Here is a 27487-nt window from a genome sequence, read left to right as displayed (position 1 = left end):
TGTGGACCTCCACTAGAGAAAGGACAACTTACCAGGGGAAAAAGCAGGAAGAAAACTGGCTCCTCCTTCCCCAGCAGCCAAAAACTGCTAAAAGCTTCTCTCCTAGAGGCAGGGATTCATGAGCCCCCACCCCGTCCATGGTGGAATCTCTACTAAGAAGCCACTGAAGGTCTTCTGAGGGGAGATTTTTAGGGCACTGAAGGGGGTTGGGGAACTTTCTGGACACATCTTCAGCTTCAGGTCTGTGAAATGTCCCTATTAGGTACTCCTCCACCTGGTGCTCTTTGCCCTGACAGTCATAGCTGCCTTAGGCAACTAGGTTACAGAGCTCATGATATTTCTGGTTGGAGGGCTTGAGGACTGGAAGGGGGAAGAGGGAACTGGATAGCTCAGGGGCCTAGCTACTGTCATCTGATCTCACTTACCCTTGGGCGTTTTTGAATCTGGCTCCTCTTCACACAGTCTTGAAATATGCGCCAGCCCTTCCACAGCCTTTGACAAGTGGTCTCTGGAGCCAGAGTGCCTGAGCTGGAAGTCAGGATCATCTAATTACTACCTGTGAGGCTTTAGGCAAGTCAGTTCTTTACTCCCTGCCTCAATTTCCCTAACTTAACAATGAAGACTATAGTAAATAAATTAGAAAACAAAAAGTGTTGACAAAATTAAGGAAATACTACGTGCAAAGCTGTTAGTGTGGCACATAAGGTAAACCTTTTCAGTAAACTTTAGTGATAAAATATATCGACGACCAAAAGTTGAAAAGGGCCCAGGGTCTTAAGAAAACATAATGGGTTGGACAAAGGCAGTGTGGAAAACTTTGGGATCTAAAATGGGGGCAGAGAGTTCATTTCTGGCTAAAACGCAACCTGACAAATTCCTGGACCTTGGACAAAGTAGGATTACTTTTATGGCACTTGAGGTCAGGAGGGAGGCACGGAAGGAGAGGAAGGGTGGAGGCCATGTGGGAAGGGGCTAGGGACCTGTGGACTGTGGGGTGAGGAGAAAAGTGCTGAGGTCGGGAAACAGGTGCCCTGTTTCAACATCCCTCCAAGCTGAGCCTCCAGGGTGGGTGCTGCTTGTATCTGTTAGTGCAGTAGTCAGGTTGCCTTCCTCCAAGTGAGCCTCAAAAATCCCAGCAATGCCATCTTAAAGGCAGTGTCCACATTCATCCTTGCCTTCTTTTCCCTGAAAACTATAACAACAACAAAAAAAAGTCAAGGTTTTTCTGTGGAGTTCTGGTGAAACATCTAGATTCTGGTCACCCCACCCACAGGAGGTCATTCGGACACTTTAACTAGACCAGCTCCTGAAGCTTTCCAACACGTGGTTAAAAAACTCAAAGATCTAGCCTGCAATCTCTTGCTTGGTCCGGAATGGCTTTCTTAGGCTGAAACAGTTGGTTACAGGAACATTTCCCCACCCCCACCCCCCACAGTCAACAAACAACAGCAGAGGTAAAAATGTTAACTTGTGAACATGTCTTCCCTTTAGCAAAGAAAGACTCTCCTAGGATAGTCTTCATAGTTCCTTTAATTGTATTCCTTGATTTTCCTGGCTTGGTTTCTTAAAACAGGACATACATACAACGTTGTAATTTTCGATCGGTTGCAAATCTTCCATTTTAAAGTTCTGAAATTTTATTTTTCCTACTTCCACTTAGTAAAACCCAGAAGCATTTTGCTGGTCACTCAGGAAATCTTAAATTGTTTTAAAGGAATAGGGTTGTGTGTGGCAGAGTTGTCAAGATTTGAGTTCTTTGATAGTGTAGTTTCTGTAATTACATATATATTTATATGTATATATTTATATATATATTTGGTTTTAGAAGATTTGATTCAGAACACCCAGGCTTGTTATTCTGAAGGAGGGAGGAGGTGGTTGATTGCTTCTGTAGCCTTTAACCGAGAATCTTTAAGTAGCTAGACTGGGTTCCTTGGATAAACTGTAGCCATTACAGAGCTCACGGAGACTCGGAGATAAAGGATCGTAAAGAAGTCAAACTCTAGCGTTGAAACAGTCAGAAAATAAACAAAATTCACTAACATATAAGAACAACAATTACAAAAGTTCAGAAGCTGGGTCAGAAATGACAGATTCGAGGACAGTGTGTGTGTGGGGGGGAATTATTCGTATAAATTTTCCTAGGATAGGTAACAAAATTTGTTCGTTTTTTAAAAAAATAAAAAGAAAGAAACAGGAAACAAGGTCCTAAAAGCATCGCGACTTGGAGTTCTGGTGCTCAAAGCACAGTAAGCTCGCTCCGGGGAATGTAACCAGCTTCAGGGCATTTTCTGAAGTGTTCTTTGTAGTGCGCAAGAGCTTTAGAATGCGGTTAGTTCTACGCATTGGCTCCCTTTTCTGTAAATGCTTGAAGAGGCAACTTATTAAAGTTTGCCATGCAGGAACCAAGTGTCAACCTCCTTGCGCTTTGTGGAGAAACAGGGGCGCACAGCTCCGGAGCCCTTAAAAGTTTTGCAATGAATGAGTGAATGAATGAAACCGGGCAAGAAAGTGGAGGCTGGAAAGCAAGCAGAAACTTTCTGGGCTCACAGCAAGCTCCAAGCCTGAAAACTTTGGAGCCGCAGGACAGCCAGGGCTGCTGACAGTGGGTCTGTGTCTCTTTACCCAAACACCTGTTCACAGGTGTGGTTTTGCCTGAGCAACCTCCGCCAGACGCCAATTAGCCCCCGGGCTAGAGGAGCTGGAGCCGCAGATGCCTCCAGGGGGACCTAAGGAACTTTGTCCTTTCTGTCCTGTTCTGTGCCAAAGGCTTTGAAGATCAAGCTGTAGCAGCCCTGGGGACTCAGTTTCTCCATTTGCACTAGGGTGTACCCAAGTCTGCTCCCTAAACGGATAAGAGAATCCTTTCCCATTCTTTCCTGATCTTTTTTTTTTTCCTTCTTCTTTTTCTTCTTCTTCTTTAATCGATGGAGCGTTTAAGGAGAGGGGGCGAGCTAGAGAACTCAGACCACTAGGAAAGTTACAATGTTTCTTCGGGGGAGATGACAGTGCGGGTTGTTTGGACTGTGGCAGGGCTGTGGGGCCCAGACTGGGAGCGGCGCTGAGCGGGACCGGTTTTCCGGGGCTGGCAGCTGCCTAGCAAAAGTTTCCTGTGGAACAGTGGCCGGCGGGGGCGGGGGCGGGGGCGGCAGGCGCAGCCCAGGACCCGGGGGCGGGGTGCGGGCGGCTAGGGGCCGGCCCGAAGACCGTTAGAGGCTCCCTCTGCCCCCGGGCCCCCCTGGCTCGCCTCCCCGCTGCGCGGCTGCCCACCTGGCGACGTGACGCTCCACCAATCCCCTTCGAGCTCCTCCGGGCCCCTTGGCCTTGCACCGCCCCCCTCCTCACCCTGAAAGGCGCACCCTGCCCGGACCGCCCTGCGCTCTCGCCGCGGAGCACCCTTCTGGCTTCTTCGTCTCTCGGACGGACAGACGCCAGAGCTCTCTTCTCTTGCCCTTAGCCCAACTTTCTTTCCCGCCTCTCGAAAACTCCGAGCTTCCCTCTTTCTCCTCCCTTAAGCTTGTTCTTTGCCACTCCATTTTTCCCCCTCCTCTCCCACGCCACAAACCCACCTCCCCTCTCCTTTCGCCCATCCCCTCCTCCCTTCCCGGGACCCCCTTAAACTCTTCTTCCTCCTTCAACTCAGAGACTCGGTCCCAGCGCTCCAGCTTGGACTCCGTCTCGGTCTCCTGCTCCGGTTCTTCTCGAAGTCATGGCAGGACCAGGGGGTTGGAGGGACAAGGAGGTGACAGATCTGGGCCATTTACCGGTAAGTAAAGGACACCAGGCCATCGCCCTTCTTGTGCGCTTCTTTCCCAGGCTTGCAAAGCCCGGGGAAGAAAGCCCACACCCTCCAATGCCTAGGCCAGGACTTCGACGGGCCGTGGCTCAGGATGGGCCAGAGAAGCTCCTGTGCAGAATCAGCGCCCCTGGGCTCCTGGCCGAGGTGAAGGCCACAAAAAGCAAAGGGACAGGGGTGAGGTTGGGGAGAAAGAAGTGGGTGCTAAAGGGTGGGACCTTTCTTAACTAGAGCCAGCATTGTCTAGCAATGCCCGGGTACCTGTAATAGGAGGGTTCCTAGAGCGGACAAGTGGCTGATGGACGACCTCCTTTGCTCCCCCTCCCCCGAAGAGATCTCTCTACCTATGGGTGACGCCCTTTAAAAAAAAAAGTAATGAGCACTAGAAAAATGAAGCATCGTAGTCACACTATAGTAGCAGTTTCTAAAACTTTACTCTTACCAGGAGAATGTTCTCGACTTAGTGTTGCTGGAGTGAAAAGAACTCGACGCCGCCTGGATAAAAACTGATTTCTGAACATGACCTTTTAATTTTTAAAACAATGTATTATGTCCGCTAGATAATGAAATGTAATTCTTTGTTTGTGGTTATCATGCGCAGGGTCTCCTTTTGCTCCGTGTCCCGTTGAAACTGCTTGGTGAGCCATTAAAGCCATCGCAAACAACAGGCTTACTACTGTAACAACACCGTTTATTTCATTGGCATCTGGTTTCTGGCTGATACTGGATCCCACCCAAATCCATTTTTCAAGTTCCCTTTTTAGATTGGCATTTCACTTGCACCCAATCTTGAATGCAAACGTCTGCTAGACTCTCCAAAGGGGAACTAACCAGGCACTGTGTTGGAATGATCGCCAAGCATGTGGAGTTCGGGGCATTGGCCTCCTTGCCTTGAGAAAAGCTAAATATTAACCGTGAGGTTATAGGACTATTCAAAGTCATCGTGACTTAATTAATTTTGTGAATGTTTGGCATTTAAAGATATGTGTTGTTAATGATGGTAGATACCTGACTACCTAAAAATGGGCCACTCCCAAGGCCTCCTTTAATAATTTCACAGTATGTGGTGTGGTCTGTGGTGAGGGGAGGTGATCTACATGGCTAATATTTTTGCAAACTTATCAGTCAGTAAAAGAACATGCTTCAATACAAAACTGTCACATGTCACTTGTTAGAATTGCTGTTATTGTTGCAACTTCATAAAATAAGATCAAAGAATTTAAAAAACTTAAACCATTTTTCATCCCACATACACTTAAAATCACTTCTTTTCCAGGATGGACACATGAGATGTCTGGATTATGGAGGCTTCTGTTGGTGAATTGCCTTCTGAGCAGAATTTTTCAATGCAGTCTAAGGTTGATTTGATTCTAAATAAGATTAAAGCCCGCGAGGGACCTCCTTGCCTCCTCAGCATTCTCCATGTGCGCGTGCGTGCATGCGTGTGTGTGTGTGTGTGTGTGTGTGTGTGTTCACACGCGTGCACGCGCGCGTCCACGTGGTGTGAAAGCACACATGGACAAGCTGAAATAAACTGATTTCTGAAAAGGATCAAATTGAGGATAGAAATGATAGCACAGGGAATTCCAAACTCAAAGAACAACAATAGCAGAAAACGTAAAGGAGCTATTTCCACAAACAATGGGGATAAATTCCCTGGATTAACTCACCTGGTTATGGCTTTGGAACATAAAGATCTGACGGGAGTCCATGAGATAAGCTAAAAGGCTTAAATCTTGATTTTATAGTTCACTAGAAGATTAGTATTCTCAAGATTGGGTGAGGGTGGTAATGGGTACAGGAGAAAAAGAAAAAAATTGATTTGTAATGTTGGGGAATATGGAAAAGACACAAAAAATAGGGTAAATATGATATTTTCCCTCATTTTAAATCATCATGGAAGGTTCAATTTAGGAAAATTCTTATATTTCAGAATTTTTTATTAGAGTAATTTTCTGTACTATCTGAGCAAATCATGGGTAATTCTCCCCTCTCCCTAGATCTAAATTCCAAGAAGAGAAATATAGCTGAGGAGTGGCATGCTCTTCAGTATTTTCTTTATATCAGATGTTTAGCGATGTAAAGTTGCAGTTTCTTCAGTCACCGAGGTGTAGTTGTTTTTTTTACATTTAATGTTTATTTTAACTTATATTGTGAAGACTTTGTAAGCAAATGAATAGAGGAATTGATAAGTTATATAGACATTTGCAGTTTGACACAGAGAGACCTGACCAAGCAAAGAAAAGGGCACAAAACAGTGAGTGTCCCTTGCAATAGTTATCTTCAATAGGACACATGTGAAGGACAGAAGAATATTGGCATATGTTCCTGCTAAGTGAAACAGCTTGCATACAACTAGATAATGATGAGAGATTCAGACCTTGAATGGCCAAAGTGATCACAAAGAATCTTGGAAGCCAGGGTGTGACCTGGCTGAGCTGTAGAGTGCATGCCTGGCTCACACAGGCCCTGGGTCCCATTCGCATATCACACAGGCACACATAAACGTATATGTAAATCTTTAAGAGTGTAGAAGTACAAGTAAATATAGGTTTGGTATTTATACATTACATACTCTTTGTGATTGTTCAAGTAAATGAACATAAACCAGAACCCCTAGAGAGTATAAGCTTGTACAGGAGTACAATTCAAGAATCTAAGAAACGGATGGAAATTTGAGCCATGGAAGTAGAAGGACCATGATTTGGAGGCTCGTGTGGGCTACATAGTATTCTAGAATAGCCTGAGCTTCCAAAAAGACTTTCTTTGTGACACAAAACAACAATAACTGATATAAATTTATGTGGTACTTTTAATTAGATAATGTTTTATATCTAAACATTAATCAGTAGTGAAAGAAGACAAAAATTATATAAATTTCACAATCGTAAATTTTGGTTTGATGAACTTATCAAACCTTTTGCATAGGGCCTTAGAGACATAAAATATGAAAGCCATTGCAATTATCAATTCAATCATATTTGCTCTTGGTTTTTAAGACAGGGTTTTGTGTAGCCGTGGCCGGTTTCCAACTATTTCTATAGCTGACACTGCTCTTGAGCTCCAAGTTCTTTTGCCTTTATTTTCTATGTACTGGTAGTAAATATGGGTTACCACATAATCACACTTTTTAATGACCTGCTCTAACTTTTCCCAATTTTTAACTGAATATATACTTCTATAGGAGAAGAAAAGTACAGAGATTTGTGATTTTATGTTTCCTTTGCAGAGACAATTACAATGTTGTATATGTTTATAACTGGATTGTATATTACATTTTGATTAATTTATAATTTATTATATATGTATGTATGACAAGTAAGCCTGCATAACTCAATTTTCTTCTTCGCCAAATCTAGCTGGTCTCTCACGACGATTGTCCCCAAGCATTTCCTGCCCAGTATGGTAATGACATTCCTAGTGGCTTTGCCTTTGGTATTTGACGCTGACATGTGTACTCCTAATCTATATTGGGGTCAGGATTAGACAGGCTTTGAGGGCAGTAGTGGCTGGAGTGATCTGAAATAGTACATGATCCAAATGCTATATTTGAAATACATTAGGCTTATATTTAATTATAACTCCAGTTTCCCCACTCTTCACTAAGAAGGCAAAACCTGAGTTCCGCATTCAGTCCTGAGACGCTTCCCACTTGACCAAGTTCCTCAGCTACTGTGTGGAAACCAGTCCTTGCCTTCGAGGGCACCAGGTTTGAAACAGCCAGCATAACATCCATTACATGGAGAATGCTGCTTTGGCTTGACCTTGCAGTTCAATCTATTTTCTGAGCCACATTCCTTGTCCCTAAGACAGGTTTTGTTCCTCATGTTAGTGCAAACACAGGGTACATGAATTGAGAATCATCTGGGTATCGTAAAAGAACTGTCTGTCCAAGGTAATTCTGATTTCATAATCTACTAGCCTAAGGATTCTTTATTTTTAAACAAGATTTCTAAATGAGTCTTGTGGAGGGAATAGATAGTCAAGCCATGGATTCCGAAGTAGTCATCTATAAAGGTTTTCTTCTCTAAGCTCTGATTTGATTGTGAAGCTCATCCTTGCCATTGTCTCTGAGTTTTGCTCTAGTATTTAGCTCATTCAAACCAACATTTTAGGAACTCTACCCACAAGTTCTTTTCTTAAATCCTCTTTCATCTCTCTGTACTCCCAGTGTTTATTCCCACCCTTTGCTGTGTGAGCGGTGGAACATGTTCCCTAACCTTTAAGTGAACGTAAGTACATTGGAAACTCTGCTACCTGTGTAGACCGTGGATTGCTTTTCTTCCCCCCTTTATAGGCGCATTTAGTTTTATTGATCAAGTTAGGACTGTCTTCCTTGACCAGGAAACACTGCCTTCTAGTGGTTCTTCTGCTCCCTCCACACACACCCTTAAGAAAGTGAGCCCCTGTGCTGCTCAGTCTTTCCAGCTCCTCCTGCCTTCAGAAGAAACAACTCTCAAATTCCAGCTTCCAAGGGCAACTCAATTAGGGATTTTAACTTGAATATGTCAAAATATGTGAAAAATAGTTTTTTAAAATTGCCTAATGGTTTCTGGCTCAGAAATAAGTTGACCCCTCCCCCCTTTGTAAAATTTCACTTTTTGAGAGAAGATCTAGGAATCTGGGTTTCTTATTTTGTAATCCAAAATAAAAGTGGAATGACTGAAGTATTAATTTACAAATCAGTTTTTTCCTTTTTTACCTGAATTTAGTTAGCATTTAGTTGTAGAGCAGATGAGACATGGATTAACAACATCACACAAACTGAGTGAAAACATTAGCCTTAAAACATAGGAACACTAAGTTTGATATGCTTTTAAAACTTGAAGTTTAAGAATGTATTATTTTATTTAAAGTTAGTGTTAGGGTAAATAAGATGGTGTCATTGTCAGTGACTAGAAAACAGATTTCTGGCAATGTTAAGGAAGCTAAAATGAGGGTTCTGGGGTTTGCACTTTACAGCTCTTCACTTTCTTTGAGTAGACATCCGACAAAATCTCACTATAAGACATGCTTATTGTTGTAGGCAGAAATAGGATAAGATAAATGTCTGACTTTTTCTGAAAATTCAGAGATACCAGCTATATTGACAGACAATATGAGAGTTGCCTAAGATGGCGTCTTTATCACGTTAAACACAAATGCACATATAAAAACAATAGCTCACCCAATAGGAGTTAGCTAACTTGATTGTTTTAAGAAGGAACCTGGCCCTGCAAGATGACTCAGCAGGTAATCATGCTTGCCCCCAAGTCTGAAGACTGGACTTCAGTCCCCGGAACTTACTAGGTGAAAAACCAGACTCCTCAGGAGTTGTCCTCTGACCTCCATCTGTGTGTCATGGCATGTATGAACATGTCCACACACAGCAGAGAGGAAATGAATAAATAAATTAATGGATTTTAAAAAAAGTGAACAGTTGTTGTTTCTCTTGAATTGCTAATGGTGTAAAAAAAATCTTCTTAATGATCTCTTTGAATGAAATATGTTAAAGTGATAGTCCCTAAAAGCTGGTTCTTACTAACTCCTGTGTCATTTACCTCTTCCCCATAAACCTTGCCGAGAGTCATAGAAAAAGCTGAGAGTCATACTAGATAAGAGATAGACTTCACTTCTCAAATACTAAAAGCTGTCATTTAAACATTTTTTTAAACTTTCAATAGGAAGATGTACCTTGATTTACTTGCTTATAATCATGACTTTATTGTGATATCAACTTCAATGAGTATTTTAAGGAAGTAGGATTCTGGGTTGCTGCCTTAACAATGTTTTTGTCAATACTGTGGAAACGTCTTGATTTTAGGATGAAAGAACCTGATTTTTTTCTTATATTAGAACTCAGAAATCACTGGGCATAATGCCTTCATTTTCCATGTGGGCTAAAAAAAAACTCAGGAGAATAAATATGCTACCCAGAGTTGTATAGTTAGTAAATAGCAGCTCTGGAGCTAAAACTCCGTTGTTCTGACTGCTTTGTGTGTACGTGTTGACTAAGGTTGAGCCAGAGTTGTCATTTGCCTGACAGTTTTGCTAGACCAGGTAAATATACTAATCTTAAGAAATCTATGACTTTCTTTGTGGATGCTCCTTACACTAAGTAGCTTTCTGTTTATTATTTTTTTATCTTGCATTTTTATAGTGATAAAATTATTTTATAACATCATTAAATATTTGTGTTCTATACACTTTCTGGATTTGCAAGTATTTACCAATGTCTCTACCATTCTGTGTATGACTTGATATCTACTCATGATACATACAAAATTTTCTAAAATCTCTGCTATTGATTAAGAAAATTAAATTTATTGAACCATATTTTTGGCAAGTAGGAAGATAATCCATGAGGGCATAATCCATGAGGATGCGTGTAAAAGTGACTATACTCAGTCTAAGGACATTTTTACCTATTTCTTTTGGGACGTGAGTTCATCAAAGAACATGTTCTAGGGAGTGCCTTTTTTATAAATTCTAAAGGAACAATGCAGATTTTTTTTCAAGAAAACTGATAATTTTTGTTCTACATTTTGTAGGATCCAACTGGAATATTCTCATTAGATAAAACCATTGGTCTTGGTACTTATGGAAGAATCTATTTGGTAAGTGGAACTAGGTTATTTATTCATTCTTAATTTTCTAATAACAGCAATTGTGAGTTAAACCCTAACAATGCAAATAAAATACAGTGTATAAAGTACAATGCATAAATCTGATAGGCGAATCAATTTAAAATATGAGGTTTAAAAATTTACTGTTTATTGATGCAAAAATGGATTGAAAAATCTATATTGAAACAATGAACATAAGATGCAAAATTAAAAGCAAAAATAAAACTCTTCGACTGAAAGGGGAAAACATCAAATAGAATGTGCCAAAATAATAATATCATTTGTTTTATAATATGTATTAATGACTTTTAGTTATTTATATTCAACTTTAAATTGAATATTTATTATGGATAGGCAAAGTTTATTAATTTTCTATATTAATGCATATGAGTCTGCAAATGTGTAAAATTTGCTAATTTCTCAAGAAATGCTACACCTGCCGGGCGATGGTGGCGCACGCCTTTAATCCCAGCACTCGGGAGGCAGAGGCAGGTGGATCTCTGTGAGTTCGAGACCAGCCTGGTCTACAGAGCTAGTTCCAGGACAGGCTCCAAAGCCACAGAGAAACCCTGTCTCGAAAAACCAAAAAAAAAAAAAAAAAAAAAAAAAAAGAAAGAAATGCTACACCTCTCTGGATGAACTAATGAATGAAACAAGTGTATGTCTTGCTTTTTTGAGCCTTACAATACTGAAACATCAAGTATGTGTATGTAGAGAGGCTTTTTTGAAACACCCATATAAGTAAAGAGACAGCTTTATAATTTTAATTGTCATGCATTAACTGTTAGAAAATTCATAGCAATATAGATAGATAAAACATGAAAATTCATTTAGATTAAAGGATCAATGCTGACCTACTTCCTAAAGAGTTAAAAACTGGTATCAGGAGGCTAAAGAATGAAGTGCTGTCATGGTGGGTATTAAGACATTCCAACAGGGTAGGACAATAATAAAGACTTGCAAATAGCCTTGTCACCTTAGTCCAGCCTGCTTCTTGTACTTAAAAATATGGTAAATTTCTATTTCTCTATCATATGTTATAAAATATAAGGTTATGCACAAGGAAGCACTTCTTTTTCTAAGGCCTTTCCCTTGAAACCAATAGCAGTGTCCCTACTAGCTAACCTTACTGCCCACGGATCTCAGGTCATAGTTATATGCATTGTGTAGCAGTGTCCTAATATAGACCTAAAAGAAACATTTTTTTTTCCCATTAACACAAGGGTGCCCTCTAGAAGGGCGTGAGGCTTCTTCTAATTTATCTACCCACATTGGAGTGAGAGATGCTTTTTAAATTTTTTCACCAAAGTATATTCCACAGAGTAGCAAGAGCAATGTTGGCAAGCCCTACATATAGAGAGAAGCTTAGCAAGTACGAAAAACAGAGAGAGTGGTCATCAAAAGGACAAAAGTTTCCTTTTCTTCAAATAAACAGAATCGGTTAGCTACAGACAGTAATAATGGCACAGAGCCAAGTATATTGCTTATGCTAATTTTTATTTAATACTTGCTAATATTCTCAGTTTTGCCTCCTGATACAATGATAAAATACCATAGACATGGGCAGAAAAATACATTTTTGTGCAGATACATCTAGAATATGTATATTCTGTAGATATTTCAGTTCCTAAGACATATGTATATATGCATTTGTAATTCCTCTGACTAAGAAGTATAGCAACTTCTCCATCACCAAATGGTGCAAGTAAGGTAAGAATTGAACATCCATCAAAGGACATCAGAGCTGTGATGTCTTGACCGGAAGAACAGTCAAAAAGGTAAAAAAGGTATGTTGTGCATGAGAATTTATTAAAAAAACAACAACTCTGGGTTTAGTATAAAATTAATTAAATTCACTCATGAATTTAAACAAATATTTATAGTCATATAGCTATCACCACAATAAAGACTTTAATATAGTTTTTATGTTAATGAAAGTCAAGGAATTACACTCAGCTGTGTGGTATACCAGATGATGTGCGATGATTATTATTATGAATTTTGTTTTTACATATAATAAAAATTTACTATTGTGCTATAAATTTATTGATATATTCACTGTTTCTATGCTTATTGTTTTTGAGTGTTGGATGGTCAAGTTCCTTAGACAAAATAAAAATAATGCCTTTTATATTAACACTTAATTTAGTCATTTCTAAAATTTTTATTTCTTTATAAAAATTCAATTCTGTATCTAGTATGAAGAACTTAAGACTGAAGGCCTTAATGTCCCTTATAGTTTGAGGTTTTTACTAATGAAATGCATGATTTCTTTACTTCTGGAAGATATTTACAGCCATAGGAGCTCTATTGACATTTTCTCTCAGCAATATAAACACGTTACTCCATTTCCATCTGGTTTCCATAGTTTCTGAAGTCTTGTGTATATGAGGGGGAAGGGAGAGAAAGAGAGTGTGTGTTTTCTGTGTGGTTCATTTTTCTTGCCCCATCCTAGTAGGGTTGCACCTTCCTTCATTATGTTTGTGCCATAAATCCACACAGAGATGCCTTTATATCTTCAACTACATCCTGTATCTCACTTTCTGAGATTTTGCAGATTTGTGCTTGGCCTTTAGTGATTCACTTAAAAAATACATGACTTCTTCATGTCTGCTTCTATGTATGTCTGTTCCCCCTGCGGCCATAGGTGAGTCCACGCCTTTCTTCAGACTTAAGGCTTGTTGACTGCTTTGAAACTTCTTTCTAGATGAAAAAAGTGTGATTTCTGTAGATTGTTTGACTTTTTTTCTTGCTGTTAGGCTAGGAGTAATTCTCTTTCTGGAATTCATATCCTAATCCAAAGTGAGCAGTCTGCCAGAATTTCTTTTAATGAGAGCTCAGGATGTAGTCATTCATTGTATAGATTTTATGTGAACCTATTGAGATCCAGAGGGAAAAAATATTTCTCATTCTTGGGTTTTCTAAACAGAACCCAGTTTCGTGACATTGATGATTAAAGCTCTATTTACAACATAAAATTGTCTTTCTGTCACTCACACATGACTTTACCCCTTTTATTATATCTCAAATTAATTTCTTTCTGCAGAAAGATGCAATAATATTACCCTCATAGAAAACAACATGGAGTAAGTGTTCATCAGTTTTAAAGTGATTCTTCTCTTGACACTAATAATTCTGCTTTTAGAAGTGTATAATTGAACACTTCAAATTAGAAAAACAAAGATACTCCCTGCAGTGGAAAGTTGGCTTATTGTGGTGAGGACACAGCACCATTGAACCAGGCAGATCTACTTCAGAGCTTAGCGCTCTGGCAGTGAATCAGTCACTTAACCTGCGATTACACATTTTTTTTGTTGTTTGTAAGAGAGAGCTCATTCTCCTTACCTTGCAGACTTGAATACAACTTAGAAAGAGTATTTATAGAATATTTGACATATGGTAGATTTCTGTTAAAACGGCTATTACTGTCATTATTGCTACAATTATTTCCACAAAGAAAAATTCAGTAACACGGCAAATAATAATAAAAAAAAGTGATGGAAAGAATAACCTTATGCTTGGTATTTCACTATACTGTAAAGCAGTATTTAGTAAAATGACAGAACTAAATTAGTGAGCAAAATGATATAGTCATTATTATACTTACATCTTGATTATGGTTATGACTAAATTTGCAGATGAAAAATATTGAATAAAACTTAGTAAGATATTGGATAATTTTTCTAGTCTATATTTTTGCTAGATTTTTTTCTGTCTATAGTGTTACTTGCTTAAGATAAAAACACATGTCTAAATTTTACATATATACATCTATTGTATATTCGATAGTACCACCTGTTAAACAACTAACCTATACAACAAAATGGAGATATGATACCATTCAAAGTTACTGTGTGAGTAACTCACAGAGTCCTTTGCTTTTTTGGTACTGCCAACCACATCCCCTGCTGTTGTTTGTTTTGGTTAAAAGTCTCTTCAATGTCTTCCAGCTTGTTTCCAAGGCCTCCTTCTCTGACAGGTTTCCAGCTGTCTGCTGAGGTCTGTGCACATAGAAATGAAGACTGAGTTTCACTCTGTTCTGCCTTGTAACTCTTCTCCTTCCCGTCTTCTGATTAGACAACTATCTTCCCTCTCTATCCTTCTTCCTGCCAATACAAACTTCACTAGAAATTGTGGGTTTCCTTTTCCTTCTTCATTTTAGGAGAGAGAGAGAATACAGCTCTTCCCCTTTCCCCCGGTGGGGTTAGAAATGATATTTTCTCTTTACATTTAACTGCTAGTCTCATAGCTTCTAACTAGCAAGTTCAATTGGAAGGATATTTAATATTTGGCTATGAGATGGTATATCTACAAAAAGAAAATAGGATATGGGCTGGCAAGCTAGCTTAGTGGGTAAAGTGCTTACAGTGTATACCTGATGACCTTAGTTCAATCCCCAGAGTCGTTATGAGGGTAGGAGAGAATCAAATCTACAAAGGTGTTCTCCAGTCTCGTGTGTACACTATGGCATGAGTGATACCCCCCACCTCTCCAGAGATGGTAAAAATATGTTGCAATTCGTTCTTCAATGATGCGGGATAAAAACTCAAATTTCTCTAGGAGCAATGTACACAGATGAGCCTCGGTAATTATATGAAATACTGAGCAAGAGACCAAGACCCTTTAGGGAGGAAGGAGGGAAATTGACAACTTGACCATGTTAACTTACACTAAGCATGTCACCTTAATTTTCTAAGCATATTTATTCAACAATAATATAAATGTTCCAGACATGATAATTGTCAAGGTGTCTTGTGCTTTGAGCTTTGAGATACAGCACTTCACATAGTGCCTGACACCACATGTAATGTAGGCAAGTTGTACTATCATTAAAATAATGACAACAATCCTGAAGTCCCTCTGCCTTCTCACACACTACAAGTTGATTACTGGCTAGTGCCAATTTGTTGCAGTAGTTCTATGTTTTAGTTCACCAAACAAAATATTCTTCAGTGTGGTTTTCTGTTTCTTCCTCTATTTCACCACAAGATAGCCTTGATTATTAGCCGAGTAATTATTAGCCATTGCATAGGTAAAAATTGGCAATAGGAATATGAAGAATGCAAATATGCATTGGTATGTAATATTAGTAAAACAGTCAACAGGACTTTCAGAATGAATTAAATGACATTGGCCTTCATGAGATCTCAACTGTACTTCTCACATCTGAAACCCACTCCTACATTACCATTTAGATGTGTTGAAGACAATAAAAGAGGAGCTAAATGTCTCAAGGCAACCGTTTCAAGCAAAGGAGAATTCATCTGAAATATAGTAAAAATTTATGTAGATGAAACTGAAGCTTACCTTGGATGTTGATCCTTGGGAGATCTTAGAGAAATCTGACCCTTGGTAGTCAGAAGGTTTTTTTTTTTTTTTTTTTTTTTTTTTTTTTTTTTTTTTTTTTTTTTGGTTTTTCGAGACAGGGTTTCTCTGTAGCTTTGGAGCCTTTCCTGGAACTCCCTTTGTAGACCAGGCTGGCCTCGAACTTACAGAGATCCGCCTGCCTCTGCCTCCCGAGTGCTGGGATTAAAGGCGTGCGCCACCACCGCCCGGCTAGAAGGTTAATTCAGGTAAATCATAGCAAATAATTCCTGACTTGGTTTTGCTCTGGAAATGCACCACTTATTGTGCACATCTTGTTTAAAAACACAGTCCAATGCATGGCTCTTAAATATAATTCTTCATATGCACTGTTGAACACATTGCTTCTTTTTGCAATCCTTCTCATACAGGTGAGAGTGAGGTTTATTAGTTTCATTTTCTGCATTTGAATTTAGAGCAAGGAATGGGAAAAGAAAGGAAGGAAAGAAAAGTCTTCAAAGTTGATGACATACAATTTATGATATTTAAAATTAATTTCCAGAAATATGGTGCTGACATTTGAGTTGCCTAGCCACTAGGTCTATTGGATGAGAGAATGAATATTTTTCCTTTTAGGCTGAAATTATACTGTTTATTTGCCTACCAAATGTCTAGCACTGTGAATGCTTTCTTTTTAGGTAGGAAAGTTTCCTCACATCCTTGCCATTTTGCAAATATAGCTCAATTAAGTCAGCCAACAAATATTACTTGAGTGCCCACAGAGAACACAGCGCTGGGTATTTTATCGTCTATTGCAAGCCTCTGAAGCAGGAGCTGAAGCTGATGCTTAATTGAAACATAGACCTACCAGGCTATTGTGTCCTCCTCATACAATACCCCAATTTTGGAGCAGGGCCTTGCTCCCGTCTCCTTTCTGTCACTTTGCTCCCTTGTGATGATATGTCTCAGATGCTCAGATGTAAGAATTGGTCCTTCTCAAGTAACATCAGACTGACCTAGCATAAGAAATGTTAAGTGTATCTATTACAAAAAGCGTTGTTTTGAATGTCTAAAATGTTCATGATAGAAATTTCCAAAATGTTATTGATTACGTACTATGTCTCATAGACTGTGCTCATTAGAATGTGATAAGACAATCAGAAACCTATGGGGAGACAATTTTTCTTTGTTTATTTGAGATTTCACGTTTGACAAAGGAATAAGAGGAAGAAAAGGGAGAAAACTTAGAGTGGGCAAAGAGGAAGCTATATATATATATTATATATATTATATATATACACATACATATATATGTACAAAGAAAAATGAAGGTTCTGACCAATGAGATTACTAGAAGAACTTCATATTCACTAAGAGAACAGAAGTTGAATATTTGTAGTATGGTGGTGAAAAGGACCAGCATAGGCCAAGTGAATTGAGACTCAGAACCAAATTAATGGAAAGTACTGAGTCTTACATGTCTTGGAGAAAAGGTTGTGTTTCTATCTTGGCAGTGTCTCTCTCAAACTGTGGTAAAGGATCTAGGCCTCTGAATTTTAGGCTTGCCTTCCCCCCATATTATCAAAACTTCTGTTTCTCAATTAATCTTGAAGAAGAAAGAAGCCATCAACATTATAGTTAGAGAAGAACAAGTCATGTATGAATTTCTGCCTCTAAAATATAATTAATGTATTCAATATAATATATGGAAGAGCAAGTTTTAAATACACATATAAATCATTTTCATATTAGCAGAGCAAACTTAGTTCCTTTGGCTTTATTTTAGCTTCTACTAGTTTCTCACTAGGTCACCATCATATTTTATTAAATAGACACTTTGTAAAATAACACTTGCATTATTGAAATAATGCAATAAAATAAGAACAAGCCCTATGTGTTTTTCGGCCTTCTCAACAGTCTATCATATTTGTGTACCTATAACTAAGATACTGTTGTGAGTGGTGCGATATTTGCGATTAGAAATTAATGTGTCATTGTGACTCTCTGAGAAGTGTAAAAAGAAAAGTGGAAGCTCCTAGAAATTGATTTTGCTCAGTGATTTCAGTGGTTAAAAACTTACATTTAATTAGCAAAATTAAAGACAATATAAAGGGCAACTAAAATATACCAACAGTCTTTATGCTACAGTTTTATTTCCCCTGCTTAGCAACACCTATGTTATAATAAAGTGCTCTCTTACCAAAGCATGAGAAAGAAGAGGAAAATGAGATGTTGGGGAAATAATGGCATCATAGTGGTGGCTTATGTGTCATTTGTGTTATAAAATAAGAAAGCATCTATAAGTTTGTCTTTTTAGGCAGAGTCCCTCTCTGAATAGGAAAAGAAGGTTGGATTGTTGCGAGTTCCCTGAGGGGAGAAAAGATTGATTATAGTCTAAGCAATGTCAGTGACATTTTGTATAAATCATTAATTGTGAAGAGCAAAAAACAAAAAAAAAAGTACAGGCCTAAGAGTCCTCAGAGAAGGACAGTTTTTCTTGACTTGGAGAAAAATACTGCAATATATTATTGAAATATCATCTACTTTTAGCGAGTGTGACCTCAAGGTATAAACAGCACATTGCACTGTTCCTAGCTCTTACTTTTAATTATTACCTTTCTAACTCACAAGAGCACTGTGATATGAGTGTCTTGCTCATTCACACATTAGGACACAGAAGATGGAAGAGATAATGAACAACAAACTGACAAAAATCTATAATATAGTATAGCTAAGAGCACACACCCCAGGATTGAGAAAATTTGGGGTTTACTTTGCAATTTCTATATGCTATATAATATATATAATATATATATAATATAGTATACACACATAATAGATTAGCATGACTTGATGGCTTTGTTAAAAGATGGCCATGATGGTAAGTAGGACAAGGAGGAATGGATATGGAAGGAGTTGGGGTAGGGATCAGATATGATCAAAACACATTGAGTGGGATTCTTAAAGAACTAATAAAATAAAACTAAAATCAACACTCTTAAGTGTATGTACTAAATGTATCTGTTGATATACATTTAGTAACGTGTAAAGATTAGAATGTAGAAAACTTAAAGACCCTTTTCTCTGCTTAAGAACATAACTTCTCCAAGAAAAGACAGAAAAAAATTGCACGTAAGGGTTAAGTGGCCATAGCTTGGAAAGTTAGACAGTGGCAGAGGATGAGAGTTGAGCAAGTGGACATAGAGGGAAAGCTTTGGCGTTGCAGATGTGGAGATGAGAACCAGATGTACCTTTTCAGATGTCTCTTCAGATGGGGGTGCAGGTTTCAACAGAACGTACTGCTCATGATTTCCCTAGTGCTTAGCCTCTATAAGAGTTATAATCAGCCAAATTCTTCCCACCTTGTCACAAAACAGTGTTGCAATGACAGTATAAAGCCAGTTAGAAGGCTTGGAGTGGATGGCAAAAGGTTAGTTAGTCTTTGAAACTGCTATGGAAATTCTATAGAGAGCAGGGATCCAGTTATACGGTTTATAAAATGTTGATTGTACTCCTGGATTGCATAATGAAGTTAATTGCACATGTGAGGGGAGAAGGCCATCAAGAAAAAATAACAAGGGAAAATTTCCTGGTCGATTTTCTATTGTCCACATTTATGTTTCCATTTTACCTTAAGAATTATCATTTAACAAAGAGATTATGATTTAGAAGGGGTGCATCCAGGAAATAATTTTTAACCACTTTATAATTCTCGTTGGAACAAGCATGGTACCTTATACCCATGGTGCTTAGCGCATTTTCTGTTGGCACTAAAGGATGTGTACAAAAATGACTTCCTCACAAATGGCACTTTATTAGGAGCTCTCTGCAGATGCACCTTGATGGGAAGGACTAATGACACCCTGCTTAGCCTTTCAAATTATGCCACCTAAGTAACTTTCTATTCTGACTTTTTAAAAAAGGTGGTACTGTGTAGAGATAAATATTTCCAAAGGATGGAAATATTAGCTCTACTTTTTATTACTCTCTTCTGAATGAGTCATTTAGGAAGCTTGAAAGAGTATATTTTTTCTCAGGGTACTGTAGTTTGCTGTAGTGTTGTTGGCATGGCCAAATAAGATGGTTTCAAGAGAGCTTCATACCTTCAGGAAGATGTCTAGAGCATGTACAAATATTTCCTGACTTGGAAAATTGGCAGCCATTAGGAAGAAAAACACAAATAAATAAGAACATACAAATGTCCTTGCTTCCCTTCACCTTCTACCCATCCTTGCCAGCTTCTTAACTATACTAAATTTTATTATGCTTTAAAATAAATTAAATGACCCAAAATAGTAAACTCTAAAAGATTTAGTAGTGTGTGTGTGTGTGTGTGTGTGTGTGTGTATATATATTTGCTACTCTCCTCGTCCCTCCCTCTCCCCACTCTGTTTTTGTCTCTTTCCTTACCTCTGCCTCTCTTTTATTCTCTTTCCCACTCCCTCTCTCTTCATTGATAACAAACTTGTCTGGGTTTACTGGGTGCTTTTCCAGCTGCAAGGTCCCAGAATGCTACTATTAGTCAAACTGTGTGTGTGTGCGTGTGAGAGAGAGAGAGAGAGAGAGAGAGAGAGAGAGAGAGAGAGAGAGATTATGTATGCTTGATTTATAACCCTTTCACTCATTGTACTTGGTGTGAAGTAGACATATCCACTCCTGAATTATAGTAGTGGAAGAAATACTCAGCATGGACAAAAGTGTGCAAACTAGTTGAAATGGAAAATAGAATAGTGTGGTATTGTTAGAGTGCAGAGGCCCTGGTTACTCCAACCAGGGCAGTGTAGAATCACTTCAACTGATTTCACAACAACATACTACCACCATTGAAAATACACTAATAGAATTAAGTGACTGGTTATTTGGAAGAAATTATTAAATATGTTTTTTGTACCTGGTATATATAGCCTTACTAAAATAGAACATAGATGTTTTTTGTATTGTACCCTAAATGGTTTTGGAGACTTCTCAGACAAATCTAAATGCCTAGAATCAAGAGAAGAAAATTCCAGAACAATAACTTATTGTCAGCATCTTTCCCTGAGGCCCTCTAGATGGGATATTCTGGCATGAAGCCAGAACTTTACAGATAAACCTTCCCCAATTTCCTCCACATTTGAAAGTACCAATGACATGTGTGAGTATGTGAAGTTGGAGGAGGGTTTACAGAATCCATTGAAACATAGCTAATTAATCTATGCAAGATAATGTTTAGAAAAATGGCAAAACAACTATGCCAGTAATTCTGTTAAAATTGTTATAAGGCCTTTCAGACACTATAAAATAGGATAATTTATATTTTTAACTTTTTTATTTCTGCAATTATAATACAATTAACAACAATTCTCTTTCCTTTCTCCTTTCAAACACTCCCATATAACCCCATGCTCTCTTGCAAATTCATGGCTACTTTCTCATTGATTGTTTCATGCATGTATGTATACATATGTACATTTATTTTCTTAAAGATAATCTGTTCAATATTATAGGAGGCAAAGAACCTGCTTTTCTATACCAGTTTTTTTTTTTTTTTGTAGTTATATTCAACTTTGTAAATACTAGTGCCTTTGGGATTCTGGTGGTGTTTTGAATTATCTTTTGAGTTATTTTTGTCAAGACTACCACTCACTTCATGGATGAGTAAAATTTAGATGCATGAGTTATAGCAATAAAGATTTATTCCCTGAGGATATGTCTCTAGGTTTATAGGACTTGCCTTATACTTGCATTAAAATATGCAGAATGAGAGGTAAACTAAATAACTTCGCTGATTCCTAATTGAGACGTTTATTGAAAAACAGCCATGAGGACAAGGGCTAGATAATATATATCATTTCTTTAATCTTCTCTGCAGAAGCAGTATGCCAAAACAAATTTGTTGGTTTATTGTATATTTTCTGGTTTTCTTTATTTAAATGCTATATTTCAATGCCTTGATGAACAGGTAGGGCTTTAAAAAAGAAAGAAAAGAAAGCATTGTGGTAAAAGGACAGGAATAGAGGAATTTAAGAGTCTTTAGAACTAGAGTTGCTGATTTGGCCCCAGCGTTCAGTTAAATTTGAATCTTTTGGAACAGAGCATAATTTGAGTGCAAGTATGCCCCAAAGGTATATACTTCTACTCCAAGCACAGCTGTCCATCTGAAACTAGAGTCTAGCCGGGCAAGTCCTGTGCTTTAGCTGCCAGCGTTATGCAGTACCAGCTTTAGCCAACCACAAATCTATTGTCCGCTAGCCCTATATTAAGAAGTAAGAGGGGCCCTGTCTTACCCACCTGCTATGGTATGGCGAGGAATGCTGAATCAGCTTAACTAAAACTGCTGCCAAAGGGTGGGGAGGGCTGCTCTTCTAGTCCTGAAACAGCTGCTACTCCTCCCTGCTTCTAGCGAATGTTGTCTTGTGCTTCTTTGTGCTCTCCATAGCAAAGCTGCTTTGCTGGCAGCTGAAGGGGGCACTAAGTCCAGGTGAATAATTTTTTCCTCACTGAAGGGCCGAGGCAAGCAAAGGAGAGTTTTCACCTTGGCAAACAAAGGAGAAGACTTGCCTGCTCACTCTACTAGGCTGTCTATGACAATCGAAGCCGTTCTAAGTTACTGTATGTTTTTTTCTTTTTCTTACTGTGTCTGTAGATGGGCTCTGAACAGGTGAACTTGTCAGTCTTTGTCCAGCTTCATTGTACCTTATAATGGGTCTAATCACTTAGTATGATTGCAACTAATAAAATTCGATAATGTTGGTGTTTCTTGTGCTGAAAGACCATATATTCTATGACAGAGGCCAAGCAGACTGACCACCAAAGATTAGTGTTGCTTAGAACTCAATCAGATATAGTCCATTTTTTGAGTTGTGATAAATCACTTATTCTACATATGGTACTAGTTAGTACTTTTAACCAACAGAAACATATACAGGTTGCGAATAAGCTTGTGTATAGCATGGAATGGAGGTAGACTAGCAGCAGTGTTGCTTAAATCTAGCCATTACTTCACCCTTTCTAAAATTATATCAGCATGGTCTAGAGATGCTCCCTCCACTACTACTGACAGTCTCCAGAAAAATAATCTATCTTTAATTGTAGGAAGAATCCCAAAACAGCTCTCTAGGTCATGTGGCATTGCTAGTTATACCAGTAAGCAATTGCTGAGTCCCAGTGGAAAGAAGAACCCTGGGCAGTTTCACCATCTTAGGGATATTTGTTGGTCCCTCTAACATCATCAGCTTTCTTCTTAGTGGATCATGAAAAGTAGTTGTTAATTTAAAGTAGAGATAGTTTATCAAAGTAATATGTAGATAAAATTCTTAAGTTTTGATTTGTAGGTGATAAAAATACATAATAACTTTAATTGATTGCTATATGCCAGATATTCTATATACTATATGGAAATTAAACAATTTTCTTTCTCATATCAACCCCATGAATTAGTTTTATGAATGTTACTTGTTTGTTTCCTTTAGAGTTGTTTTCTTTAGAACAAGTTTTCTTTAAAAAAAAAAAAAGAATAAATTTTATGTCAAACACTTCAACAGCAAAGTGTCCAGTGCAAAATGTATTTTGAAGCTAACCAGAACAGAAATAAATTAGATATGTTATTGATATTGTGCTATACAGATTAAAAGGGAAAAGCTTTCTCACAATTAATTAGATAGTAGATGTGTATACTACTTAAGAGACTAATGTTCTTGATAGGAGTTCTGCCCAGGAAGATAACTGTTTTCTGGATTAAACTCCACGTCGCTAACAAATTCAATGCAGAAAACTTATTTCTGTAATTAAATTTGTTCTGGTCCCCATGCCACAGTGGGAACACATGCTTTGATATCACACAGGTCTGAATTTAACAAGTGGAATGGCTAGAGGGTGGGTCACTTCACCTCCTTTAAGCTCAGTTTTACAAAACAATGGGAACGAGGAAATTCATTACGTAACATAGTTGTTATCATCCATGAAAGAACTTGCAAAAACTTTTCACCAATACTAGAAATTGTACAACATCTTTATTATCATTGAGGATGGGGGAAATGATAGAGGTCCAGGCAACTAAGGAATGCTTAGAATGGAAAAAATAGGGCTCTCTGGGGAAAGCAATGCAAATAGTTATCCAGTATCAAATGGTCAGCCTCAAAAGCATTTATACAAGTAACAGTATTTAGACTGAGCCAGTTATGTTTAGGAACATATGTATACAAATATACATATGTATATAACAACAGTTAATGAAAAAAGAGATCATGAACTTGGGGGAAGAAAGAAGGAGTATATGGGAGGGGCAGGAAGGGGAAATGGAAAGGAGAAATGATGTAATTACCTTATTATCTCAAAAATAAAATAAAAAAAATGACTTCTCTGAAAGCTGAAATAGATTGGGAAGAATCAAAGTTCTTTGCTGGCCTTTAATCCTAGCATTCGGAAGGCAGAGGCAGGTGGATCTCTGTGAGTTTGAGGCCAGCCTGGTCTACAAGAGCTAGTTCCAGAACAGGCTCCAAAGCTACAGAGAAACCTGTCTTGTAAAACAACAACAACAACAACAAAAAAAAAAAAAAACCAAAAATTATGAATAAAAAGTCCAAGCCCTCAACAGGGAAATTACATGCTTAAAGTCAAATAAGTAAGGATGTAAAAGCATATGCTTTATAGCAAACTCATGTTCTTTGTTAATGTACACTCACGCAAGGCTTCCAGATACTAATTATTACTCCAGTTTGCAGGCATCTCTGATCTACATATCCTACTTCTTTCCAGAGAGCTGAAGGTGAAATATCTCACTTTTCTCCTGCTTCTGTACCAGATTGTCAATCATTGAAATGATAATACTGGCTGATAGTACTAGCTTTTGTTCCTATACCAGGGGAGCATAATTTCTTTGGAAATTAAATGTGATTCAAATGTTTCTCTGAGATCTTTTGAGTGATAGCCATGAGTAAACAATATTAATCAATTTATGTAAAGGAGTCTTATTGATATTCATCAAAATTCAAGGAGGAAAGAAGGAATCTTCCATCTGTGGCACACAGGAGTCCCATGGCACACATCATTCTCTGGATCATTCTTTTGTTTTGTGTCGTCTCTCTTGACTCTTTTCTCTTTAAATAGTAATACTGCTTAGTACAGTGTAAAACTTAGACTGCCATAAATTTCTTCAGATTTTTCTGGAAAGAATCTGAAAATATGGGAAGAAAATTTGTTCCTGGCTTTCTACAATCATTTTCCACCACGTTTATGTCCGTATGTTATATATTATTATGTCAAATCTTAGGTAATTTGTCCTAGCTATATTAGATGGTGATGGTCATTTGAAAGCAGGGAAGTCTGTCTATATTGCTGGTGCCAGATATACCTGGGACTAGGAGGCAGCAATAGAGGGAGAGTGAATGATATAAAATGGAATAAACGTCAGTACTTCATTCTTTCCAGAGTAATCAACAATTAGATATGAACTGTTTCAGCAACAATGCAAGCAGAGTTAGTAGCATCCTGGACTTGCATCCCTTCAATGGAATATAATATCTTTATTTTTGTACTGTACAAGTTCTTAAACAGGAGTGCACACCAAAATCCTCCGGAGGAATCATTTGCACAAACACATGTCCAAGGTCTACATGAAAATATTTCCATTGAGAACTACTGCTAAGCTAAACTTCAGATGTGAACACGAAGACTCGGGGAGGGCCTATTCATTTATTCAGAAGCTAGAAAACTTTAGCATAATAAGTTTTGAGTACATAGAGGTTTGACTCAATACAGTATGATTTTCTGGAAAGAGAGACCAAAATTATTTCTCACAGAACAGCTTGCTGCATTTCTCCAGACTCCCATCACTGGACAGTCATACACTAGATCTTCTTGCCAGGAATCACCTTTTTACATGCATTTTATAAATTAAGAAGTGCATTAAGCCACTGATGAACAGTTTAGCACATGAGATTAGTTCTCACCTAATCCCAAGGGAAATGAGCTCCATGGCAGGTAAATTATTTCTAATGGCTGTGTGAGAATTAAGAGGGAGAATTTCCTAACAAGGAGAGTTGCTCCCAAGAAAAGCAAAGCCAGATGTAGCACCTCTGTAAAAGGAAAGAGCCTTAAGGGCTATGTGGGAGGGGTGGGGGATGAAGGCAAAGTACACTTTGTCAGAGGTTATCCAATTGCCCTTGATGGAGGGAGCCTAGTTCTCTCACTCCTACAGGCTCAAGTCTTTTTTACTTCGAATGACCCTCCACTGACCCTAGTTCATTTAAATGCAAAGCAACAAAAAGAGAAAGACTGAAGGACTTAATCCTAACCCTTAAGTTACAGAGTATTAAACAGCTGATTGATCGGACCAATTCAGAGAAGGGACAGCACACACTGTATATTCCAAGCAACTGTTCAAATTTATTTGGCATTTCAGGAAAATAGACTACACTGAGCCAACGGAGAAACAACCTTCTCAGTCTCTTTGCACACGGCCTTTTATTTGCTTACCTGAACCTCATTTAGAGTTATGAAGCCTTCTAAGTTCTCCAGTGGAAAGGGGGATTGACCATTGGGTCAGATCCTGTGATACCTCTTTGATGTGGTGAAAATGTTGTAGTGGTCACAAGCTAAGGATTCCAACTGAAGGACAGAGAAAATGGAGACATGGTCGTGCAGATTAGGTTGTTTAAAATTAACTGATGAAGAGAGACATGGTGAAGTTCTGTTTGCCGATATAAATGGAATTTGGGGACTATGACATTGGCAACCATGACTTTTACGATCCCCCTTTAAATCTCTTTCCAGTTATCAATAAAGCCTGTTTGTCTAGATGTCTTCAGAGTACATGTAGTTCAGAGACTATGTTCACTTTAAAATGTGGTTTTGATTAATCCATTCTTGGATCATCCAGTTTCTTTTTGGTCAGTTAACTTGAGTCTTGGACTTTAATATTTTTTTTCTTTTTCATATTTGGCTATGTAAAAGGAGGATTAAAGCACATATCAAATCTAAGCAGCAGGATTTAAACCAGACTCATGAACTTACTCCTCCCTTCCCATGGTAGACATGTATTCCCTAAAGCATCACCAATGTTTTCAATTAAGGAAGCCAGTTTAAGTGACATGTGGACCACTTTCTTAAGGGAAGCCCAGAAGCCAGTGCTAAAATCTTGGCAGATAATAAGACAAAATTAAAATCTAGTCATTTTGGATTTACTGGAAATCTGAAATTTCTATGAAACCCCAAGATGTTAATAATCCCGATAGTAAAGAAAGGAGAAATGCAGTGTCTTTAAAAAATTTTTGGATACTCCATCATATCCTTTGGAAATCTGTCATCTAACTAATGGAATTACAGAAGTGGGCACTTACCTGTGTTTCTGCCCCTTCTCTTCTGGCTTAGCCTGTTACCTTCAGGGCCTCATTATGGTTATCCTTTTTGAGTTTTTCATTTATGACCCGTGGAGTAGTTAATTATCAGATTCTACTTTTATACTTTAATTCCGTTTGTGTTGTCAGTTTCAAAATCAGGCTACTGGATCACCAACATCATCAGCATCACCCAAAAACTTGGTAGGAATGTGGAAGTTTTGGTTCATTCCAGTAATATTGAAACAAACAGAGTTGGAAATGCTAACTGGGTGAAGCAGACAGCTTGCTTTAACAAATGATGTCATTCTGGGCTTACACCTAGTGGAAGACTCACTGTTGAAAAACATTTCTTATTCTTTCCTCCCATTTTACATATAGCTTACAGTTAGAATCAGCTACTAACCAGGAGTAAAACACATTTTACTTGGAGTTTCAAGATCATTTGGCAAAACTTACTTAAACTC

At 38.2% G+C, this 27487-nt stretch overlaps 1 protein-coding gene across 1 annotated transcript in view; it reads left to right on the top strand.

The window, feature by feature from the left end:
- Positions 1-3709: 3709 nt before the first annotated feature.
- Nrk (Nik related kinase) overlaps positions 3710-27487 on the top strand; it is a 100902-nt gene continuing 77124 nt past the window's right edge. The window contains exons 1-2 of the mRNA XM_057759639.1: positions 3710-3766; positions 10327-10392. Of these exons, the coding sequence (XP_057615622.1) occupies positions 3710-3766; positions 10327-10392 (123 nt within the window). The remainder of the gene's footprint in view (positions 3767-10326; positions 10393-27487) is intronic.

The sequence above is a fragment of the Chionomys nivalis genome, chromosome X, assembly GCF_950005125.1.
Source record: "Chionomys nivalis chromosome X, mChiNiv1.1, whole genome shotgun sequence".
Taxonomy (NCBI): Eukaryota; Metazoa; Chordata; class Mammalia; order Rodentia; family Cricetidae; genus Chionomys; species Chionomys nivalis.
The sequence above is the reverse complement of the archived record's forward strand: the minus strand, read 5'-3'. Positions and strand labels throughout refer to the sequence as shown.